The sequence below is a fragment of the Nematostella vectensis genome, chromosome 1 (assembly GCF_932526225.1).
Source record: "Nematostella vectensis chromosome 1, jaNemVect1.1, whole genome shotgun sequence".
In the NCBI taxonomy this organism is placed as follows: Eukaryota; Metazoa; Cnidaria; class Anthozoa; order Actiniaria; family Edwardsiidae; genus Nematostella; species Nematostella vectensis.
In genome coordinates, this window is record NC_064034.1 from 20,175,406 (window position 1) to 20,198,379 (window position 22,974).

General features: G+C 40.6%; 2 protein-coding genes across 3 annotated transcripts in view; one reads left to right on the forward strand and one right to left on the reverse strand.

The window, feature by feature from the left end:
• Positions 1-21,160, forward strand: part of LOC5504942 (rapamycin-insensitive companion of mTOR) — a 37,625-nt gene extending 16,465 nt beyond the window's left edge. The window contains exons 16-45 of one of the 2 annotated variants that reach the window (XM_032373310.2): positions 840-920; positions 1,304-1,404; positions 3,051-3,150; positions 3,788-3,859; positions 3,946-3,987; positions 4,190-4,249; positions 4,379-4,425; positions 4,966-5,101; positions 5,691-5,750; positions 6,797-6,945; positions 7,021-7,147; positions 7,248-7,343; positions 7,780-7,848; positions 8,764-8,840; positions 9,104-9,182; positions 9,248-9,357; positions 9,619-9,706; positions 10,100-10,192; positions 10,386-10,492; positions 10,866-11,184; positions 11,458-11,630; positions 11,966-12,221; positions 12,847-13,154; positions 13,403-13,619; positions 14,283-14,504; positions 15,200-15,717; positions 18,358-18,532; positions 19,023-19,456; positions 19,947-20,088; positions 20,809-21,160. In XM_032373310.2, the coding sequence (XP_032229201.2) occupies positions 840-920; positions 1,304-1,404; positions 3,051-3,150; positions 3,788-3,859; positions 3,946-3,987; positions 4,190-4,249; positions 4,379-4,425; positions 4,966-5,101; positions 5,691-5,750; positions 6,797-6,945; positions 7,021-7,147; positions 7,248-7,343; positions 7,780-7,848; positions 8,764-8,840; positions 9,104-9,182; positions 9,248-9,357; positions 9,619-9,706; positions 10,100-10,192; positions 10,386-10,492; positions 10,866-11,184; positions 11,458-11,630; positions 11,966-12,221; positions 12,847-13,154; positions 13,403-13,619; positions 14,283-14,504; positions 15,200-15,717; positions 18,358-18,532; positions 19,023-19,456; positions 19,947-20,088; positions 20,809-20,865 (4,515 nt within the window). In that variant the 3' untranslated portion in view covers positions 20,866-21,160. The remainder of the gene's footprint in view (positions 1-839; positions 921-1,303; positions 1,405-3,050; positions 3,151-3,787; positions 3,860-3,945; positions 3,988-4,189; positions 4,250-4,378; positions 4,426-4,965; positions 5,102-5,690; positions 5,751-6,796; positions 6,946-7,020; positions 7,148-7,247; positions 7,344-7,779; positions 7,849-8,763; positions 8,841-9,103; positions 9,183-9,247; positions 9,358-9,618; positions 9,707-10,099; positions 10,193-10,385; positions 10,493-10,865; positions 11,185-11,457; positions 11,631-11,965; positions 12,222-12,846; positions 13,155-13,402; positions 13,620-14,282; positions 14,505-15,199; positions 15,718-18,357; positions 18,533-19,022; positions 19,457-19,946; positions 20,089-20,808) is intronic. The other variant, XM_048727254.1, reaches the window with a different exon arrangement.
• On the reverse strand, positions 21,155-22,963 carry LOC5504930 (glutathione peroxidase). The gene is made up of 2 exons (XM_001625762.3): positions 22,760-22,963; positions 21,155-21,755 (listed from the first exon to the last, which is right to left on the reverse strand). The coding sequence occupies exons 1-2, from the start codon at positions 22,895-22,897 to the stop codon at positions 21,312-21,314; spliced, it is 582 nt and encodes a 193-aa protein (XP_001625812.2). The 5' UTR covers positions 22,898-22,963; the 3' UTR covers positions 21,155-21,311.
• Positions 22,964-22,974: the final 11 nt, after the last annotated feature.

Here is a 22,974-nt window from a genome sequence, read left to right on the forward strand (position 1 = left end):
CTGCTTGCCAAGGAATTTCTCTTCATTTGGGTTGAAATCTGCTGATTTGAAGGATTTTCCATCATGCTCTCTACACCAATTAACATTTTATTGTACACTATTAAATCTTTTACAGTCAATTCCCTCTCTTTCTTTTGTATGGCGGAGTATTGTACACTATTAAATCATTAACACAGTATATTCCCTCTCTCCTTTCTAGTGTCTGGTGAAGTATTGTACACTATTAAATCATTAACACAGTATATTCCCTCTCTCCTTTCTAGTGTCTGGTGAAGTATTGTACACTATTAAATCATTAACACAGTATATTCCCTCTCTCCTTTCTAGTGTCTGGTGAAGTATTGTACACTATTAAATCATTAACACAGTATATTCCCTCTCTCCTTTCTAGTGTCTGGTGAAGTATTGTACACTATTAAATCATTAACACAGTATATTCCCTCTCTCCTTTCTAGTGTCTGGTGGAGTATTGTACACTATTAAATCATTAACACAGTATATTCCCTCTCTCCTTTCTAGTGTCTGGTGGAGTATTGTACACTATTGAATGTTTAACACAGTATATTCCCTCTCTCCTTTCTAGTGTCTGGTGAAGTATTGTACACTATTGAATGTTTAACACAGTATATTCCCTCTCTCCTTTCTAGTGTCTGGTGAAGTATTGTACACTATTAAATCATTAACACAGTATATTCCCTCTCTCCTTTCTAGTGTCTGGTGGAGTATTGTACACTATTAAATCATTAACACAGTATATTCCCTCTCTCCTTTCTAGTGTATGGTGGAGTATTGTACACTATTGAATGTTTAACACAGTATATTCCCTCTCTCCCTTCTAGTGTCTGGTAGAAGTGATCACCTCCTCTGATTGCTTCATCTCGGTTCAAGCCACAATACTTCTTGGAGAGCTCTTGCATCTGGTAAAAACAGTCAACTGCTTATATCTAACATATAAAGTACCTGTGTAAGCCATCATTTTGTTATCCTAACAAAATACCAAGTGTTCGAAATTATTCATTTTTATTGCTAGATTAGTATAAGGCTATCAGGATTTTTCTGATGGAAATAGGAAAACAACATAATACTTTCAAAATTTCTTCAAATATTATATATTTCATAATATTATATTATGTCCACATACCAAATACCTTCAGCAAATATTGCTTCACCATTTAAAGTTTTGAAATTGTAAGGGTGGGCAACCTCTCACTTTTTAATGTGCATAAAAGTATTTTCCAAGACCACATCCCTGTTCCATATAATATTTAACATACCACCTTACCCTTACAACGTCTTTCATCAGGCAAACACCCTACTTCCACCCGAGTGCAGTCGACACAGCCACTGTCTTCCATCGCTGGTTAACACAGCCACATCATTTGAGGTGTCAGCTGCCGAGAGGGGGTATGTTTGAGTTTCGGTGCGAAAGTGTTGTGGCTATCCTGTGTGCGCTAGTGCTCGGCACTTCCCAAAACGTGAATTCCTTCCTCATGTGGCGAATTCTATTGCTAACTAAGTTCGCCATGGTGGTGAATGCCTGTTTTCGATACTCGGAATTTTGAATCATGATCTTTTACCTCGAAATCCTATTTCTAATATGTCAAGATAACGTACTGATGAAAATCGCAAATCGGAAAAACACAGGCCGAAGAATAAACTCTCTCTCATTTTGGCTGTTTCCTAGTTCCAGGTAGCATAATATTTTCACGAAGGATAATTCTTGACAATCTCCAGTTACTATCGGTTATCATCTTGCAAAAAAAGGATCTGCATATTTTGCGAGATTTTCCAATTTGGGTGCAAAATCATTTTCAATTTCGCAAAAATGTCAAAAACGTGTTTCCCTGAGAATTTGATTAAACATTTAACAACAAAACAAAACTGTAAAAAGCATATTGTGCTTGATGCTATTTTCTAACACTTTGACATACCCTGAAGCTGTGAGACAAAAGTTAAGAATCATAAGTTCTTAATCATCTTTGTCTTGGTCGTCATTTAAAAAATTAAAAAATAAACAAGGGAAACAAAAAGAAAAATGTATTAAATTTTGCAATGTTAAAGTTCGTAGCAAATAGGATTTTGCGGGGCTTAAATGTCACGAAATTAAAGAGACCAATAAGATATGTTAATTAAATTTTATGCTATAGCTTCTCTGTTGTGGCTACTTCCCCATCAGTATTGCTAATTCCTTTGGCTTAAAATTAGACACAGTGGCTTGTGCCCTCAAGATCCTAGCGCACACGGAGCTATCTGACCTTGTACTGTCTGAGCTTGTACTGTCTGACCTTGTACTGTCTTTTAGTACAAAGTCACTGTGGCTTACTGTCCTACTGATATGTTAGTTTATACAACTATGTAAAATCGCACACTCTGATTGTTAAAGGATCCATGTGTTATTAGAGGAAACATGCTCGCATGCCCTCACAAAAACTAGATTGTAAAGAAAGAAAACATTTTAGTTGTTGTATAAAACAAATAGATCTCATGGTTTTGTGTCTTTGTCCCTTAATAGATACACAGAAGACATCATAGCATCGACTCTGTCTCATTGCATACATTTTTTGTTCATAACACGCTTTGACGTCATATGTGCATCTATAAGAGGACAGATGCCAGAAAAAACGAGATAAACAAGATTTACAAGCACTTGTTTCTGGCCTCAAAGTGAATATAATCGTATTGATCATTACCGCATTATCACCAGTTTACTTCCGGTCGATTATGTAACAATATCCGATGATTTTTAACGGAAAACGCGAAAAAATATTTCAAAATTATAGTGAAAGCAGTGTGTCTATTGGAAGTTTTTTTGAGGATGTGATTGATAATTTAGAGCGGATGGCCTGTTAAATATCTCGGATTCTAATAGATTCTTTTGTCTTTTAACTGTTGAGGTTTCCGTCGGACCTCCGGAAGTAAACTGGTGACAATGCGGCTTTAAGGGATGATGCAAAGTTCTATAGGAAATGAAGAGGAATATTCTGAAACGAGGAATATTGTAATACTGGAGTGTATTCCATCTCAAAAAATCATTTCTTCTGTGTTTCTAGGCGTGCGAGTGCTGCAGTGAACTGCCTGGACCGGTTACACCAGATGAAGAAGAGAGAACCAGTACCATGTAGTCTCTACCTAGAACAGATTTTCAACCAGGTAATGAGACTAACCGGGTAATATTGATAATGTGATAATGATTAAAACATTACAAGACTCCTTGATAATATAATAGAGATTAAAACATCAAAAGACTCATTGATAATAGAGATTAAAACATCACAAAACTCATTGATGATATGAGAGAGATTAAAACATCACAAGACTCATTGATAATATGAGAGAGATTAAAACATCACAAAACTCATTGACGATATGAGAGAGATTAAAACATCACAAAACTCATTGATAATATGATAGAGATTAAAACATCACAAAACTCATTGACGATATGAGAGAGATTAAAACATCACAAGACTCACTGTAAATTTAGTACAATTTCCAGCATTTTGATGGCTTAGCTTAGTGGTGTTTGCATCCGGGCGTGTACCCAGGATTGGCAGAGGTGGGGTTCGCAGTCATAGGTGTCATATGGAAAAAGCACAGTATATAAAGATTCCTGAATAAGAAATGACCCACATTTTTTCCCTTAATAGCGGGTTTCTGCGCATCCTGTGCACCCCCTCTGTGTACGCGCCTTGGGATCTATTGTAATTATACTAATTGTACTATACCAATTGCATTGCTCATATGCAGTGCAATTGTGACATTGATGACAACATTGTTCCACTTGCAGGCCAATACTCTTGAGCCAAAAGTGAAACCAGACAAATCACACAAAGAGCGCCTCCTACAGTGCCTCAGCAAGGTATGTGTTACTTCAATGTACCCATTTGTTCATATAAAGGCATTTATACAGCATATCATATAATAATTCCTTTTGTTTTATTGTAGGACCCAGAGGACGCAGATGTTGCTGCTATCCGGGACACACAGGTGAAAATTTTATGTTTTGGTAAATTCATTGATCCCCCATCCTCTTGTCGGCCCTTCTGTTTATCGGCCTTTTTGTTTGTTTGCCTTCCTGCTTTTTCTTCTTGCATGCCTATTTCTTTGAGCCTGTGCTATACTAGGCTATACCATCATAGCACAGAATGTTAATGCAGGTTAATGAATTGCCTTTCAAATTTCTATTTAGGTGGCAACAGAAAAAGATTTTCGCAAATGGGACTGGGAGCTGATAGGAGCCACTCTACAGGTGCTGGCAACTTGTGTCATTGGGATATTAGTTATCCTCCCTAAAAACACCTGCAAGGGAGGCTAGTTCAGTAAGAGAGGATTAAAGTCTGAGGTTTTGAGACTGAAGATTTGTGCATTTTTGTTTTAGTCACCCTCCTTGTCCTTAAAGAAACTGGAAGAGACCAACAACCAAAGGTACGCTCAAAATTGAGTTAAAACCCAATTTTTATGGAGAAACCCCCCTTTAATGTTATAAAATTAATGATAACTTTTGCAATTTATCTCGTGTACCACTTAGGCCTGATTCATACATCACATGTATTTATGTGACCCAAATACATTAGGCTCAACATTGTTTCAGATGCTGCACTAAATGAGTTGGACTCAAAAGGTTGCGATGAGTTAAAGTTGACTTGATGTAGAGTTTCTATTGCACAAAATAAATATAGCATTTGATTTGCCACATCAAAGCTTAACATTTAAACCAGTGCCATGCTTTTGCCGTACAACAGTGCTGGTATGGTCCATGCTTTTTGGAAAACTTTTGATTCAGACGTCAAACTGTACATGTGCCAAACTGTATTATATCTTTTCTTATGCCCTTCTATTTTCATTCATAACCTGTCTAGTATATCTTGTTTATAATGTCTTATATTTTCCCCTATTCCCTTCTAAGTTCATTCATAACTTGTCTAGTATATCTTGTTTTTACTGTCTTATATCGTGTCCTTCTAGGTTTATCCGTAACCTGCTGTATTTCTACAAGCCCAGTAGCCAGCAGTTCTGTACTGTCTCAATCACTGATAACATGGCGAAGACATACTCACGTGCTGGTCTGCTACTCATAGACTTCCTTCTTGACACAGATGATGTAAGTCACACGAAATAAAATACTGTGTAGTATTGTAGTATTGAAGTGTTAGAATAAATTCCAAACCTACTAATGATAATTTCACAAAACCTTTTTTACTCTATCCATGAGTAGTTACCAGTACGATTTGGTACGATTGTACATCTATTCATTACCCTATTTATTTTGGGTTTAGCATGCTGTGCTTAAAGTCTGTAGATCCTACTTGCTTGACAGAGGTTTTTGTTTTGTTTTGAATATTAAAAACTCGAGTCATTTTTGTTAAAGACTTTCCCTGTATTATGTAATTGGTAAAAAATACAATTGAGCTGTTTTAATTGTACGGTGGATTGAAATCCACTGTGATTAAAGCAGATTTGGTCTACTACTACAATGATTATCTCATTTGCATAGGGTTCATAGCCTACGAAACCATGTGTCATGCCATTGGTATCATAAACGTTTTCATCAAGTTGGCCATCATGAGCACAGTTTCCAAACACGACTATCTGTGAAGCCTGTCTGATTGTGGTATTTTATGCATTGTTTAAGCAAAATTGAAAATGCAAAACTGATCTGACAAAATGCCAACTTGCTGTGTGTAATTCAGGCCGCGGGAGACATGATTTTGAAAGAGCTGACACAAGAGATAGGAGAGTGTCTGCTAGAGGTATGACACCGTTTAGTGTGCTGACAAGTCACCCATGTAGGGTGGCATGTACTGTTGTTAATGTTGTAGTTGTGGCTCTGTAGTGGTTTTTCACTATGTGTTGTCACCTAACAATTTGTCTGTTGCTGTTGTTATGGCATTTTGTTTTCCACTAGGTTCTGTCCTCTAACATTTGTTGTGGCTTTTGTTGTTGTTGTTGTTAATGCTATTGTTGTTTTTGTTGTCACCTAACATTATGTCTGTTGTTGTTGTTTTTGTTGATGCTGTTGTGACCTAGATTTATTCTTCCCCTACAGTAGCTGTTTTCACCCAACATGACGTCTGTTGTTGTTGTTGTTGTTAATTGTAGTAAAAAGTGCTATCACCCAACATGACGTCTGTTGTTGTTGTTGTTGTTAATTGTAGTAAAAAGTGCTATCAGCTAACATGACGTCTGTTTTTGTTGTTGTTAATTGTTGTTGTTCTCCACTAGGTGTTGTCATCTGACATGACGTCTGTTGTTGTTGTTGTTGTTGTTGTTAATTATTTTTGTTCTCAACTAGGTACTGTCACCTAACATGACGTCTGTTGTTTTTGTTTTTGTTCTCAACTAGGTGCTGTCACCTAACATGATGTCTGTTGTTGTTGTTGTTGTTGTTAATTGTTTTTGTTCTCAACTAGGTGCTGTCACCTAACATGACGTCTGTTGTTGTTGTTTTTGTTCTCAACTAGGTACTGTCGCTTAACATGACGTCTGTTGTTGTTGTTGTTGTTTTTAATTATCATTGTTTTCCACTAGGTGCTGTCGCCTAACATGACTTCTGTTGTTGTTGTTAATTATTGTTAATTATTGTTCTTCACTAGGTGCTGTCGCCTAACATGACTTCTGTTGTTGTTGTTGTTAATTATTGTTATTCACTAGGTGCTGTCGCCTGACACGACGTCTGTTGTTGTTGTTGTTAATTATTTTTGTTCTCAACTAGGTACTGTCACCTAAATGACATCTGTTGTTGTTGTTGGTAACTTGACGTATGTTGTTGTTGTTAATTATTGTTGTTCTTCACCAGGTGCTGTCGCCTAACATGACTGGGGTGCTGAGCAGCAGTAGCCTTCAAAACACCCTCAGCCGTGACTACATCCTGTTTCTAGGAAGAATTTCATGTTCCAAGAACAGCACATCATCCAAGCTCCTAGAAAAGACAGATATTTACCAATAGTAAGACCACATGTCATTTTTATAAGGATTCTGAATAAAGCCCAGCTTATTAATATGCCAATGTTTTTTTTATAGTTTGTTAGAAATGTGTTCGACTCCAGGGCAAGAAAACTTACTTAAGCTAATAATTGCCAGCCTGGACTACAAGGACACAGGAATCTCTAGGATCATACTTTCCAAGCTTCTCACTGCATCAAGTGTGGTATGTCCTCAGTGCTCATCCCAGAATGTAGTATTGTATCTCTGCTGATTTTTACCGTTTGTGTATTTGTGCCTTATAATGTACACACTCTTATTGCTAGTCCACCCGTCTTTACGCCACGAGCCACATGCGGGTGCTACTCAGATCAAAAGTGCTGTTCTTCAACAACTGGGGCATGGAATTCCTAGTTACTCAGGTAATTTTGTTTGTATTCTGGGTGGGGGGAATGCACCCCCCATCCCAAGTTGCCTATTTTGTTGTTGTTTTAGATGGGTATTTTAAAAGCAATCCATAAAGGTTCTTTATGACTCAAGAAGGCAAGTGCAAGTTTAGAATATTCTTCTCTGTAAAGTGGAAACACCGCTTCTAATTGGACTTATGAGGAACCTTAAAAAAAACGCAGCCCAGTCCGAATCCTATGGGCCTGTCAGGGGTCTCATTTAGAATGGTAGTTGTCATTTCATAGTCTGTTAATTTTGTTTGTCGACCCGCATCCGTAATTTCCTTGAGTGTGACTCTCCTATCCCTAGATCTAGACGTGTGACTGTGCCTGATACTAAAAATTCTTATTATAAATACTGTTTTGAATTTGTTCATGTGTTCTGTTTAATATACGTTTCTGCTATTCTCAGCTCTATGACACAGAGACCCAAGTGGCAAACGAGGCGGCTGATGTGCTGGATGAGGCCTGCGAGGATGAGGTGGGAAATGCAACCTTCTAAAACTTTTCAATTGTTAGGCCATTACATTAAGTTTGTATGATATAGTTGCCATTTCTTATTTTATTCACAATATTTGACAGAAGTGCCCAGTATTTTAACCAAGATGTCCAGTATTTTAACCGAAGTGTCCAGGTTTTTAACCAAGATGTCCAGTATTTTAACCGGTGTCCAGTATTTTAACCAGGGTGTCCAGTATTTTAACCAAGGTGTCCAGTATTTTAACCAAGGTGTCCAGTATTTTAACTAAGGTGTCCAGTATTTTAACCGAAGTGTCCAGGTTTTTAACCAAGATGTCCAGTATTTTAACCAAGGTATCCAGTATTTTAACCAGTGTATCCAGTATTTTAACCAAGGTGTCCAGTATTTTAACCAAGGTGTCCAGTATTTTAACCAAGGTGTCCAGTATTTTAACCGGTGTCCAGGTTTTTAACCAAGATGTCCAGTATTTTAACCGGTGTCCAGTATTTTAACCAGGGTGTCCAGTATTTTAACCAAGGTGTCCAGTATTTTAACCAAGGTGTCCAGTTTTTTAAACAGGGTGTCAGTATTTTAACCAAGGTGTCCAGTATTTTAACCAAGGTGTCAGTATTTTAACCAAGGTGTCCAGTATTTTAACCAAGGTGTCCAGTATTTTAACCAAGGTGTCCAGTATTTTAACCAGGGTGTCAGTATTTTAACCAGGGTGTCAGTATTTTAACCAAGGTGTCCAGTATTTTAACCAAGGTGTCAGTATTTTAACCAAGGTGTCCAGTATTTTAACCAAGGTGTCCAGTATTTTAACCAAGGTGTCCAGTATTTTAACCAGGGTGTCAGTATTTTAACCGAGGTGCTCAACATTGTATAACAGAAGGTTAGAGTTTTAGGGAATAACTGCCTTCACTATGTATTTCTCAGGCAAATCTGCAGTATTTAGTCCAGCTACGACCAGTTCTTCTGCATCTCGGTGAGAGAGGAATTCGTCTCATGACAAGGTGAGACAGCTTTTTGCTCCCAACAACAGCCAGCCCTCTTGTTGTTTTCATTTAACATTGGAAGACAAATAATGCAAGCAAAAGCTGTCTAAATTCCATTCCCCAAATTCAATTCAAAATATCTTCCTTAGTTTAGCTGCGATGGAAATGGATGCTTTTTCATTCTTGGTATTTTGCTAGGATGACAGAATTGAGGTTGACGGAGGCTTTCTAATCAACGGAGCATCAAAGTTGTTGTTTTATGTGATTTTTTGTTTTATTAGATTTGTTGCAGTTGAGCGCGGCTTCACCTATCTTCAGTCACTCGGTTACCTGCACGTGTTGCTTGAGCAGTGGAGGCAGGTAAGGGGATTGGAGCTTCAGTTCTTTGATTCTACAGATTTGTAAACCTTGGTACTGTCTTTTAGAAATTCTGTCGCGAGTATGTGAGGTGGGTGGAGGAACTGCTGGCAGAGTCGCTAACAACATACACCAAGGCTACAGACGAGGAGAGCTACGTACGGCGGTCAACACGAAGGTGAGTAATATGTACCAGCATGGCCCTTCCACATACATCAAGCCTCGACGAGGAGAGCTACTTACGGCGGTCAACACGAAGGTTAGTATTATTTTCCAACATGACACTACCACATACACCAAGCCTACAGACGAGGAGAGCTACGTACCGCGGTTAACACGAAGCTGATTAATATGTACCTGTTGCCCTTGTGACGATCCAGTTTGCAAGTTTTGCTACCTGCAGTAAGATTTTAAAAGCGTTGCTTTCTTTTTTTTATAGAAAAACTGTGAAGGACTGCTTCTTGCCACCACATTTGTACGGCAAACTCGTTCAGAAGAAAAACGGATTCAAGCTTCTTCAGAAAACGGTGAGACGGAAACTATAGATACGCCCCTCCCCCTCCTCACCCTCGTAGGCGGGAAATGCTCCTCACGTGACCTTGTCTCACCGGACCCACGTGACCTTGCCCTCACCGGACCCATGTGACCTTGCCCTCACCGGACCCACGTGACCTTGCCCTCACCGGACCCATGTGACCTTGCCCTCACCTGCCCCACGTGACCTTGCCCTCACCGGACCCACGTGACTTTGCCCTCACCAGACCTATGTGACCTTGCCCTCACCGGACCCATGTGACCTTGCCCTCACCGGACCCACGTGACCTTGCCCTTACTTGACCCACGTGACCTTGCTGCCACATGAGCGAAGCATACAGGCAAAGAACTATAACAAATAAAGGTGTTGTTGTGTGTTTTTCCAGAATGATATTGAGCTGTGCGTGAGAACGATCCAAACACTTGAGCCAGACACGCGTGAGAAAGTCATCGAGATCAAAGCTGCGCTATGGGCTCTGGTAAGTAACACTTCTTTATACTTGCATCACTAGAACCATACTTTCACTGTCTCAGGCCATCCTACTGGGGGCCGTCTAACTCGCTTTCATCTTATTATATTGTTAACGGTTCGCTGTTTCAGGGTCACTGCGACTCGTCTAACTGGGGCATCGCTATTATCTTATATTGTTAACGGTTCGCTGACTGTTCCAGGGCCACTGCGGTTCGTCTAACTGGGGCATCACCTTGCTCATGGAGGAGGATGTTATTCCTGATATTGTCCGCATGGCTGAGGAGAGTGAAAACTTCGCCATCAGAGGGTATGTTCTTTGGTTTGTTTTTTGGTACCCGTGCGGTGGACACCCCCATCGCATCTGTTTTAGCACCACGGCCCCAAAACAATATTGTCATTACAGAGAATGCGGAACTCTGTGGCTGTTTCTCTGAGACGTAATAAATTCGTCACTGGCTTTGAAAACACAATGTTTTTCGATATGTTCACTGTATCTCCTGCACATCACCCCTTGCCCAATCTTGTTATGTACCAGAGACTGACCAATCGACAATTAAATCCATTTGTTTCTGGGTTTTGGTTGTTCTTGCATCACGTGTTTCCTTTTTCTTGGGTGTGACCGCTAAGACTCGCAAGGGTTAGTGTTGGGAATCTGTTCTAAGTCGTGGCTGTTTTTGCAGTACGTGTTTCTATGTCCTGGGCCTGATAGCTAAGACTCGCCAGGGCGCTGATATCCTCCAAGACCTCGAATGGGAGAGCATTCGCCACATGGGCGAAGAACAATGGCCAGTACTCGACTCAAGGGACCAGATCATCCCTACAGCCGTCAACCCGCCCCTAACGCCGGCCTACACAGCATTTAACCTTGGCAAGATAACCGAGACCTCCGACTCGGGTATTTATACCGGTGAAGAGCCCAAGAAAGGGCCTGATTCGTCGACTGCTTATGATGAGTTGAGTGGAATCTACCTTGGCGAGGAGAAGACCACCACGAAGAAGGTATGGCTCTTGTCTCCGTACGTATACACACTAAGGATACACAGTAAGTCACGTGACTTTTTGAGTGGCAAATTCAAGCCAAAATAAACACATAAAGGGCTGCGCCCGTGACGTCAGAAAGCGTGAGTAGTTAGTCCTTTCAAATAACCACTGTAGCAAACAGGATCTCTTCCCAGTGCCTGTACTCAGCCGTGTAACACGGCATGCTCGTTAATTCCCTATTCTCTCCTTTGTTTTCCTGGTTGCTACTCTCCTTTGTCTTGTACCTTGTAGCCTCCACGTGACGACAGGTCGGACAGTGGAGGGATCTTGGCGCGATGGTTCGAGGAGGCGGAGAGAAGGCGCAAGATAGCTACACGTGAGAGTGGTTTGTATGACGACGCGAGCGGCGTGTACCTCGGGGACGACAACAAGACGGCATCCCATCCGCTTATAGAACCCGAAGGGTGTGTACCTTTGTAATAGAACCGTCTTCCCTTTTTTATTAGGTAGTATCAGATGTAAGAAATATCATGCCTAAGACAAGTACCTCTTTTAGATGATATCGACTTCAGAGACATATTGTTAGCCCTATGAGTATAGAAAGAACTCTCGCTTATAGAACTCTCTGCCGTGACAATGTTAGCTTATATACTCTCGGCCAATGGCATTGCAAACATCAAAATCTTTGGGACCGCTGTTAGACTCACTCAATTCCTTTGAGCATGATGTACTATGCAAACATATGTAGCACATTCTCGACCAAGTGAAAAATCAAGTGTTGATAGGCTTGTATCTTTAGGCTGGTTCCTGGAGGGATCATGGCAAGACTGCTACAGGACTCAGGTCTGTCCAAGCCAGATGCGGGAAAGAAGGAGTCATCGCCCAAGTTGTCACACCGAAGAAATCGCAGTGACGGTAACTTCATCGCAAGCGGTCTCGTGCCCACCACTGACCTGAAGAGGAGAGCCGTCTCGAATGTGGACCAAGTCATGTCTGGGCATGAGTTCAAGGCTGACGATGATGATGTACTGGAAATGAAGCACCGTCACTCACCGGTAAGTAACCATGGTAATGTCACTCACTGGTCTGTAACCATGGTGATGTCACTCACTGGTCAGCAACCAATGTGTGACGTTTCCATATGTAATACTGTGTGACATTTTTATGAACTATGTTACGTTTACTTTGTGTTGTTTCAATGAACAAGGTGACATTTCTACAACGTTTTCATGTGCTGGGTGACATTTCCATGAACTAGGTGACATTTCGATGAACTATATGACGTTTCCATGTGATAGGTGACGTTTCCATGAACAAGGTGACATTTCTACGAACTATGTGATGTTTTCATGTGCTGGGTGACATTTCCATGAACTAGGTGACATTTCGATTAACTATATGACGTTTCCATGTGTTAGGTGGCGCTTCCATGAACTAGGTTACATTTCTGTGAACTAGGTGACGTTTCCATGTGTTAGGTGACGTTTCCATGAACTAGGTTACATTTCTATGAACTATATGACGTTTCCATGTGTAGGTAGTTTCCATGAACTAGGTTACATTTCTATGAACTAGGTGACATTTCCACTAGCTATGCGACATTTCTATGAACTATGTGACATTTCCCTGCACTGTGTGACATTTCCGCGTACCATGTTACGTTTCCATTCTGTTTTCAAGACGACGACAAGCTCTGAGTCTTTACACATCGGGGCAATGTTTAACAGCGCTATGAAGTCCACTGCAGAAACGGAGCCAGAGGTAGCAAGGGCTGGTGACGAGAACGTTGTAGAGCTTACCATCCCGGTAGGCCATGTCCGGTCCAACAGCTCTGTGAGCAGCTGCTGTAGTGAGGGGAGTATTGAGTACCAGGAAGTCAGTCATAGTCGGCACAGCAGCAGCACAAGCGAGGCGACCTCCTACCAGAACAGCCCTGCTAACTACCCCGGCGACTTTGGCTCCGACGACACACAGGCATCAGTGGCAAGGTAGGGATCAGGGGAGAATGATTAATGTAAAGAGGGCGATGTTCTACCAGAACTTCCCGTCTAACTACCCCGGGGACTTTGGCTCCAAAGACACAAGGATCAGGAGGGTGTGTAATGTTTAGGGAGGCATGGTCGGCGCTAAGGGAGAGGGAAAATACATAGATGGACAGATGTTACAGAGAAAAAAAAGATTTGGCACTTAAGGAAAGAGAAGGAGGTCTCACCTAAATACTTGTCTGTGCGTGTAGGCCTATCCCTGTGCAGGGGGAAAAGTTCGGGCCGGCATTATCAAGTGTTGCGAGTTCTAGCAGCACTCAAGATAACGCACCTGCAGCAAGGTTAAGGACAAGCTACGAGAGTCCTCTCCCAAGCCCGCAACTACTACACCCGTCCCGCGGGACCGCGGGTGAGGCAGAACCACGTGACGTCACGCGCGTCAAGGATGAGGGACATCAGGTAGAGAGGGTATGTCACGTAATCACACAACGCCTGCTATGTCCTGTGTCGGTCACTCAAGGCATGCTATGTCACGTGTGGGTCACACAAGGCAGGGTATGTAACGTGAGTCACACAAGGCAGGCTATGTCACGTGTGGGTCACACAAGGCAGGGTATGTGACGTGTGAGTCACACAAGGCAGGGTATGTGACGTGTGAGTCACACAAGGCAGGGTATGTCACGTGTGAGTCACACAAGGCAGGGTATGTCACGTGTGGGTCACACAAGGCAGGGTATGTCACGTGTGGGTCACACAAGGCAGGTATGTCACGTGTGAGTCACACAATGCAGGGTATGTAACGTGAGTCACACAAGGCAGGGCATGTAACATGAGTCACACAAGGCAGGGCATGTCACACATGAGTCACACAAGGCAGGGCATGTCACACATGAGTCACACAAGGCATGGCATGTCACACATGAGTCACACAAGGCAGGGTATGTCACACATGAGTCACACAAGGCAGGGCATGTCGCACGAGTCACACAAGGCAGGGTATGTCACGCAAGTAGGCAGGCGCTGTTGTCACAAACGTTTGGGGCGCGATACGTGTTATACTCGGATATATGTGTTGCCTAGCAATGCCTTATGTTACGAGTGACGCTCTGCATGCTGGCCGTGTGATCTTAGATCCTCCAGAGACAGCGGAGCATCAGCCTGACGGAAAAGCGGCGCACCAAGTCGCCCACCTTGTCTCTGCTCTCCGAGAACCGCAGCTCCAGTTTCCACGGAAGCACAGAGTTCAGTAAGATCTCTAGCAAGCGCTGCCACTCGTCTGACGAAGATGGCTTGCCACGTGGGACAAATATCAGCGATGACTTCAAGTTGCTAAGCAACAATAGTCTTGCAGAGGTTAGTAACACTCGTCGCTGTTGTCTGCGTCACTCTACTCTAGTCCTTCGCGTAAAATAACGCGCTCGCAACATTAGATTCAGCCGACGCTATTTGCTTTGGCAGCAACTATTTGTGATGAAATGGCGCACGCTTATTGGCTAGTTAGCAGGATGGATCCTCCTGTACCGCCGTAGTTTAAAAAAAATCCGGACCGACTACTCACTGGAGAAAATAAGCAACAATTTTTTTTCGTTTATTGCAATATGTTACTGCTTATCCTGCAACGATGAGCAAATATAGTTATTCAGACAATGAGTTTTATTACCATAATGCGAGGAGCAAAACAGACAATTTGAAGACAACAAGAGAAAAATGCCAGTTCCAAGTGTTTCACTTTTCTTTCTTATATAAATGTTATTAAAAGCCAAATAATAATTTACTTATTAACCTCGCTTGCTTGGTCCGTTCTGAGAAATCACAGTCCTTGTTATTTTTGCGTATACCTTGGCCGTATGGACCTTGCGCTCGGTTAATAAGTAGTATATACTGGTCATAATTATAAACGCGACAATAGATTTTGTCTGCAAAATGAAAACAAGGCTTTTAGGCCGTTAGGTTTGGCAGCTACGATTTTAATAACAATACATTAGTGGTTTTTATTCGCATACAACAGGGCGCTCACCCCATTTGACTTGACTATTTTTTCTCTCCAGGTCAAGATTCTTAGCGACAAGACCATAGTGTTCAGATCTGGCGCTGAGAAGGAGCGTTCAATCAGCTTCGACAGCTCACACGTCAGCGACCTTCGTCGTGACCGACTCCTCGTGACCGGATCACAGAGTGAGAATGACCCGGACAGCTGGACCTTCAAGGGACGAAGCCGGACAGAATCGTGTGAGAAGGCGGAGCTTGCGCGGCGGTTAGGCCTGAAAAGTGGCGACCTAACCCGGTCATTTGGCCGGACGCGGGGCATGAGTAGCGGATATGCATCAGATGGGTACAGGCGCAAGAAGGTCATGAACAGGAACTCCCTGTTTTGGAATAATGAGAACATCACCGTGATTTCAGGGGATTCTAATAAAAACGCGCGAAACATACTTGATACTTCTGCGTTCACGAGTGCGCGCGATGCGTCCGGCTACGTGGCATTAAGCAGTCTGCGCAGACTCAGAAGCTTTGGGGGAGACCTGGAGGCGAGCTACGGCAGCACTTACAAGCCTTTGGCTGGAGGGTAAGACTCTATGGTTATATGATTGAAGTCTCGTTCACACGTGGAGGGTAAGACTATGGTTATATGATTAAAGTCTCGTTCACACGTGGAGGGTAAGACTATGGTTATATGATTAAAGTCTCGTTCACATGTGGAGGGTAAGACTCTATGGTTATATAATTAAAGTCTCGTTCACACGTGGAGGGTAAGACTATGGTTACATGATTAAAGTCTCGTTCACACGTGGAGGGTGACTATGGTTATATGATTAAAGTCTCGTTCACACGTGGAAGGTAAGACTCTAAAGTTATATGATTAAAGTCTCGTTCACATGTGGAGGGTAAGACTATGGTTATATGATTAAAGTCTCGTTCACACGTGGAGGGTGACTATGTTTATATGATTAAAGTCTCGTTCACACGTGGAGGGTAAGACTATGGATATATGATTAAAGTCTCGTTCACATGTGGAGGGTAAGACTATGGTTATATGATTAAAGTCTCGTTCACACGTAGAGGGTAAGACTATGGTTATATGATTAAAGTCTCGTTCACACGTTGAGGGTAAGAATCTATGGTTATATGATTAAAGTCTCGTTCACATGTGGAGGTTAAGACTCTATGGTTATATGATTAAAGTCTTGTTCACATGTGGAGGGTAAGACACTATGGTTATATGATTAAATTCTCGTTCACACGTGGAGGGTAAGACTATGGTTATATGATTAAATTCTCGTTCACACGTGGAGGGTAAGACTATGGTTATATGATTAAAGTCTCGTTCACATGTGGAGGGTAAGACTATGGTTATATGATTAAAGTCTTGTTCACACATGGAGGGTAAGACTATGGTTATATGATTAAAGTCTCGTTCACATGTGGAGGGTAAGACTATGGTTGTATGATTTGAGTCTCGTTCACAAGTGGAGGGTAAGACTATGGTTATATGATTAGTCTCGTTCACACGTGGAGGGTAAGACTATGGTTATATGATTAAAGTCTCGTTCACACGTGGAGGGTAAGACTCTATGGTTATATGATTAAAGTCTCGTTCACACGTGGAGGGTGACTATGGTTATATGATTAAAGTCTCGTTTACATGTGGAAGGTAAGACTCTAAAGTTATATGATTAAAGTCTCGTTCACATGTGGAGGGTAAGACTATGATTATATGATTAAAGTCTCGTCCACACATGGAGGGTAAGACTATGGTTATATGATTAAAGTCTCGTTCACACGTGGAGGGTAAGAGTCTATGGTTATATGATTAAAGTCTCGTTCACATGTGGAGGGTAAGACTCTATGGTTATATGATTAAATTCTCGTTCACACGTGGAGGGTAAGACTATGGTTATATGATTAAAGTCTCCTTCACATGTGGAGGGTAAGACTATGGTTATATGATTAAAGTCTCGTTCACACGTGGAGGGTAAGACTCTATGGTTATATGATTAAAGTCTTGTTCACATGTGGAGGGTAAGACGATGCAATTATATGATTTACATTATTACACTTTAAAAAAAACACGAAAATAAAGTGACGCGAAAATAATGTGTTGCTAAAATTGGGATGCGAAAAAATTAAGTGAGTACAAAAAAGCTTTCGGGTGAATTAACCATTTATAAGCTTTCTAATGTACATTTAGTGAAGGTTTGAATTGGACAACTCTGAATTTATAGCATTTTGTGGAACTAAATTTATCTCACGCATGTGTTTGTTACAGTTTTGATGACTAAAGTACATTTTAATTCCACTTGTTTTGCTTGATTTTAATGTCCCAAAATAGCGAAAATAAATTGACCTGGTTTTAACGAGAAAAGAGAAATCGCGATAAAAAAGTGTCACGAAATATCGCCATCTCAAAATCGCGAAATTTTGACGGGAAAGTTAAGTGAAATGAGGTAGGTCTTGCTCACCAGTGGAGGGGAAGACTTTAAATTTATATGATAACGGTGTCAGTTTAAACTTTGAGGGTAAGACGATGCAATTATATGATTTACATTATTACACTTTAAAAAAAAACACGAAAATAAAGTGACGCGAAAATAATGTGTTGCTAAAATTGGGATGCGAAAAAATTAAGTGAGTACAAAAAAGCTTTCGGGTGAATTAACCATTTATAAGCTTTCTAATGTACATTTAGTGAAGGTTTGAATTGGACAACTCTGAATTTATAGCATTTTGTGGAACTAAATTTATCTCACGCATGTGTTTGTTACAGTTTTGATGACTAAAGTACATTTTAATTCCACTTGTTTTGCTTGATTTTAATGTCCCAAAATAGCGAAAATAAATTGACCTGGTTTTAACGAGAAAAGAGAAATCGCGATAAAAAAAGTGTCACGAAATATCGCCATCTCAAAATCGCGAAATTTTGACGGGAAAGTTAAGTGAAATGAGGTAGGTCTTGCTCACCAGTGGAGGGGAAGACTTTAAATTTATATGATAACGGTGTCAGTTTAAACTTTGAGGGTAAGACACTGTGTTCAATATGATCTAGGCCTTGTGCAAACAGGATTTTTTTGTGATTTTTTGCATCTTCAATTCAAACTAGCATTGCATTTCCAATTGGAATTATCCATAAATATTGCCTGAAATTATCTGGCGTCATCGTTTTTGGATAGTGACCCAATAATGACCCACCTACCAATTCGTCCAACAGATCTGGTGCGCAGTCCCCCTCTATGGAAATGCCCTACACACAGCCTCGTGACAGTCTCGGCAGCTCCTCCAGTAGTTATGAGTTCCGTCAGCTGAGCTCATCTGTGCAAAGCTCCTCAGCAATCACTGAGTTCCTTGGTTTGTGTCTTCCCCTTAACCTGAGCGTCTTTTTCCAGGTAATAATAGAGAATTTTATGTCTACTTTCCAATTCTTGTACTGCAGATCTTGCCTCTTTTCAAGGCTTTTATTGGCTGACCGGCTTGTTAGTTAGTGATGTCACTTTTGATTTGCCGCTATCATAGAGAATGTTATAACAGAGGGCTGTCACAAGACACCTAGTGCAGATCCAGAGTGTTCCCTTTGATGTAGTGGAGAGTTTAGCAAAGACAACGGAGAAGGCTTGGAAGACGAGAGCAAACAAACCTTGACGCTAAGCACTTAATTCTAAACTAGTTTCTGTAAAGATAACTGGAGTTCACACTTCCAAAGAGACAAAAAAGGCTACAATCTTCATTTCTACTGTTTTTTCTTATATTTCCAAAATGCAAAACTTTTCCACATGCTTGATATGCCATCGGAATGTGATCAGCTTTTACAGAGGTTTAAAGATAACGATTCAACCTTGTTTATCTATTATCTCCCTGTATTTCTGTCTGTTTTGACAGGTTGAAGATTATGACTTCCAAGGATCATGGGCGGATCACTTCATTCCTGATCCGCAGTGCCTGACCCTCCCCTCCCACCCTATTGAGCCAGATAACCTGCCCATGCAGCATGATCCGAGCCGCTGTCTTGGCTGCATCTACTCCAAGCGATCCAAGTCAATGAACGAGAGGCGCAAGTCAACTGACTCAGTCTCTGACCCAGAAAAGATCTCCATCTGTAGCTTGACTGTTGATACCTCGTCAGGGGGGAGCAACTACACCAGTACTGAGGAGAGTTCAGCCCCTGCCGGCAAGGAAGGGGAGGGGGTTGAGGAAAAGAACCTGGATGAGAGTTCACAGCACGGCAGGGCACAGATCCGCAAGGAGGTTTTGCGACTTGTGGTGACCCTCAGTAGTGCGGTGGGTTCGAAGTCTCACCAGGAAGGATTACTCAAGTAAGGACGATCATGAATGGTTATCTTACAGCCTGCTTGCAGACAATACTCGGTATTATCATTGTGGAAAACCCTCTATGTTCAGTGATAGTGCGCCATCTTGTATTATGAGACATGCGGTTCCTGGGGAGCAAGTGCAAAAAAAAGATGCAGGGAAGGGGGCGAAGGAGAGAGAAGGGGGTTTGATGATCATGATCATCATGATGTCTTGTCTCTCTTTCATATTCTTCCCATTACTACAGTATAAACTCAGGTCAAAATCATGCTGCCAGTTTATGTTGCTCCTGCACAATCCCACGTCACACAAAGCATCTAGCTAATTCAGCCAAGTAACTGAGCTACTTTTAATCAAATTTGGTTTCAGACATCAATTATGTAAGATTATCTTGAGGTTTTCGTGCGAATAAACCATTCATATTACCAATAGTAAACAATAATGAAAGAAGTGGTTAATTAACATTTTGAAAATTGTTTATGATCTTCTTTTCAGACTAAAAGCCCGGTTTCCCCACATCTTCCAAGACCTCTGTATGCTGTGTGAAGTAGCTGATCTGATGAGTATCTATCAGTTCCGCTTGTCTATCAGGAGGTTCATCTTCACTAACATATTTGATGATGTCATCTTCACTGAGGTATAGTGTACAACAGTCACTGAGGTATAGTGTATAATAGTCACTGTGGTATAGTGTATAATAGTCACTGGGGTATAGTGTATAATAGTCACTGTGGTATAGTGTATAATAGTCACTGAGGTATAGTGTATAATAGTCACTGTGGTATAGTGTATAATAGTCACTGTGGTATAGTGTATAATAGTCACTGTGGTATAGTGTATAATAGTCAATAATGTATAATAGTCACTGGGGTATAGTGTATAACAGTCACTGAGGTATAGTGTATAATAGTCACTGGGGTATAGTGTATAATAGTCACTGGGGTATAGTGTATAATAGTAATTGTGGTATAGTGTATAATAGTCACTGTGGTATAGTGTATAATAGTAATTGTGGTATAGTGTATAATAGTCACTGTGGTATAGTGTATAATAGTCAATAATGTATAATAGTCACTGGGGTATAGTGTATAATAGTCACTGGGGTATAGTGTATTATAGTCACTGTGGTATAGTGTGTAATAGTCACTGGGGTATAGTTTATAGTAGTCATTAATGTATAATAATCACTGGGGTATAGTTTATAACAGTCACTAAGTCACTTATACTTCCTACAAGACATGTCTCATTTTATGTGGCTGATCGTTCTATAAGAGTGGAATCAATTGAAATCAAAGTATGACAACGACCTGTCAGTATATAGTATTTTCCGTAACTCTGTTTTGTTTGCTATCTACAGATCACAGACTATGCTACAAATATAGCAAATGGTGACATAAGCTCATCTGGATGCTGAAACGAGGAAATAGAATGTTTAGTGCTACAATATGCAGACAGGATATAGGCCTTCAATAAAAAGATACATCCATGCTTGTATTGCTTTACTTTGCAAAGCATAGGCTGTATGTAGTGACTTAAGCAACATTTCTACGTAAAGGATAAAATTTGTGGAACACTGATAGCTAGATTGAGTAGATAAGTAAGCAACAGTATTTATGAAAATAGCAGTTAAAGATGTAATGAGGTCAGTTGTCATATACAGAGGATATCTATAATAGAAAATACCAATAAAAATAATTGCTGAATTGAAAGATCCTGATTTTATTACTACTAACAAGCTTAAACTACATAGTGTTTTTTTGGTATTAATATATTATATTGTAAAAATATTCTTGATAGTTACAAATATTATTGTGGTATTAACATCAAAATGAATTATTTTCTTTAAAAAAAACTTGATATTCAAAGTTCATCATTGATGCTTGTGGATTCAAATCCATCATGGATTCCTGGTCTAAGGTGTCTCAGGATAATACTCTCAAAACTGCTTGGATTAAAAGAATGATTGAAATACTTCACAACAACACCTGCTCTGTTGACCAAATACTTGTTAAAATTCCAAATAGGGGGGAAACCAGTACTTTCTACCAGGAAATTATATAATGGGTGTGAGCCATCGCCAACTGTCTTAATCTTGGAAAACATGTCAAACTGCACGCCATAATAGTCGACAGCAAAGCGGTAGATCCCGTAGTTCCTTTTGGGCTCTTGCTTGCCAAACTGGTTACAAGGAAAGGCTAGTATGGCCAGCCCTTCCTTGGAGTATTTGTTGTGAAGGGCTACAAGCTCTCGATAGTTGACATCTGTGAACCCACACTCACTGGCCACATTGACAATTAGCACAACCTTAGTAAACAAAAACAAATTATCACAAACAACTACCAAGTAAACAAATACAAAATATAATTATCAAGAACTGCAAGTGAACAAAAACAAAACAAATTATCATAAACAATTTTTTTTTGGAAGCCTTGTGTTTTTGGCAGTCTCTTATTGGCTAGCACTAGAACCGACATTGTAACTACCTAATGGCATCAGTGTCATATTCGGTGGTATACTTTATCTAGGTACTAATTCTGAATCAACAACATTGCAAAGCTCGTGAAGCCATTTAAACTTTCAAACCACAGATGTCAACTCCTTGTAGCAAGGCTACACAGTTCCTGCCAAATCAATTTTAATTGATATCTGAGACTTTAATTCCCATTCGACTGATAAAAAAAGTGATTTAAGGTGGCTTCATATGGCGGTAATGTCCAATTTGCCATTTTGAACACTTTTTTGGCCTAAAAAAAACATGCAAATGGTAAATTGACCCCTTTTTCCAGGACAAAAAATTTGAAAAAATAAATGGAAGCTAAAATTCACACTCACCTAGCTCTAGTACAATATATACAATTTGTGACCAATATTTCATGTGACTATTTTATACATTCCAAACCGAAAAAGTCACAAGGTTTCTGTTACTTGTACTTCAGACGAATTTTATATACTTTATTTTAATACATAATTGTTTCTAATTTCTACATTTCTAACTGTCCTAAGCCAATCCATATTTTGTTATCCTACACCACGTATAACATTCACCCCTAGACACTGGTACTTGTACTGCGATTGAAAGATTACATGGGTTCCAGCAGCGCCACGTAGCCTTTGACAAGCAAACCTCACTGCATCAGATACAAACCAGTATTTTACAACAACAAGCAAACGCCCCAAGTAACATGTTGTCTATTATTAGTAGCACTTTCAGTGAAGGGTAAAAAAAATTAATCCCCAATATAATAAAAGTCCTACATTCCTATAGTCGCGCGTGCGGTAATTCACGCGCCCTTTTCCCGGGATCGTACCTTTCCTCGATATTTCTCCATCGATACGTCCTGCCCGTGGATATCTTTGGCAGTGAAAGAGTAAAATTGTGAGCAGAAGCAGGGTTGTAAAAGCAACGTTGCTATCCCCAGGAGAAGAAATTGTTTACAAAGCTCCATTTCGAGATGGGATGTTTTGAATGCGGTTTTTATGTTCGAGACGACAACCTAACGGCCAGGGGCCTGTGTACTAGTGC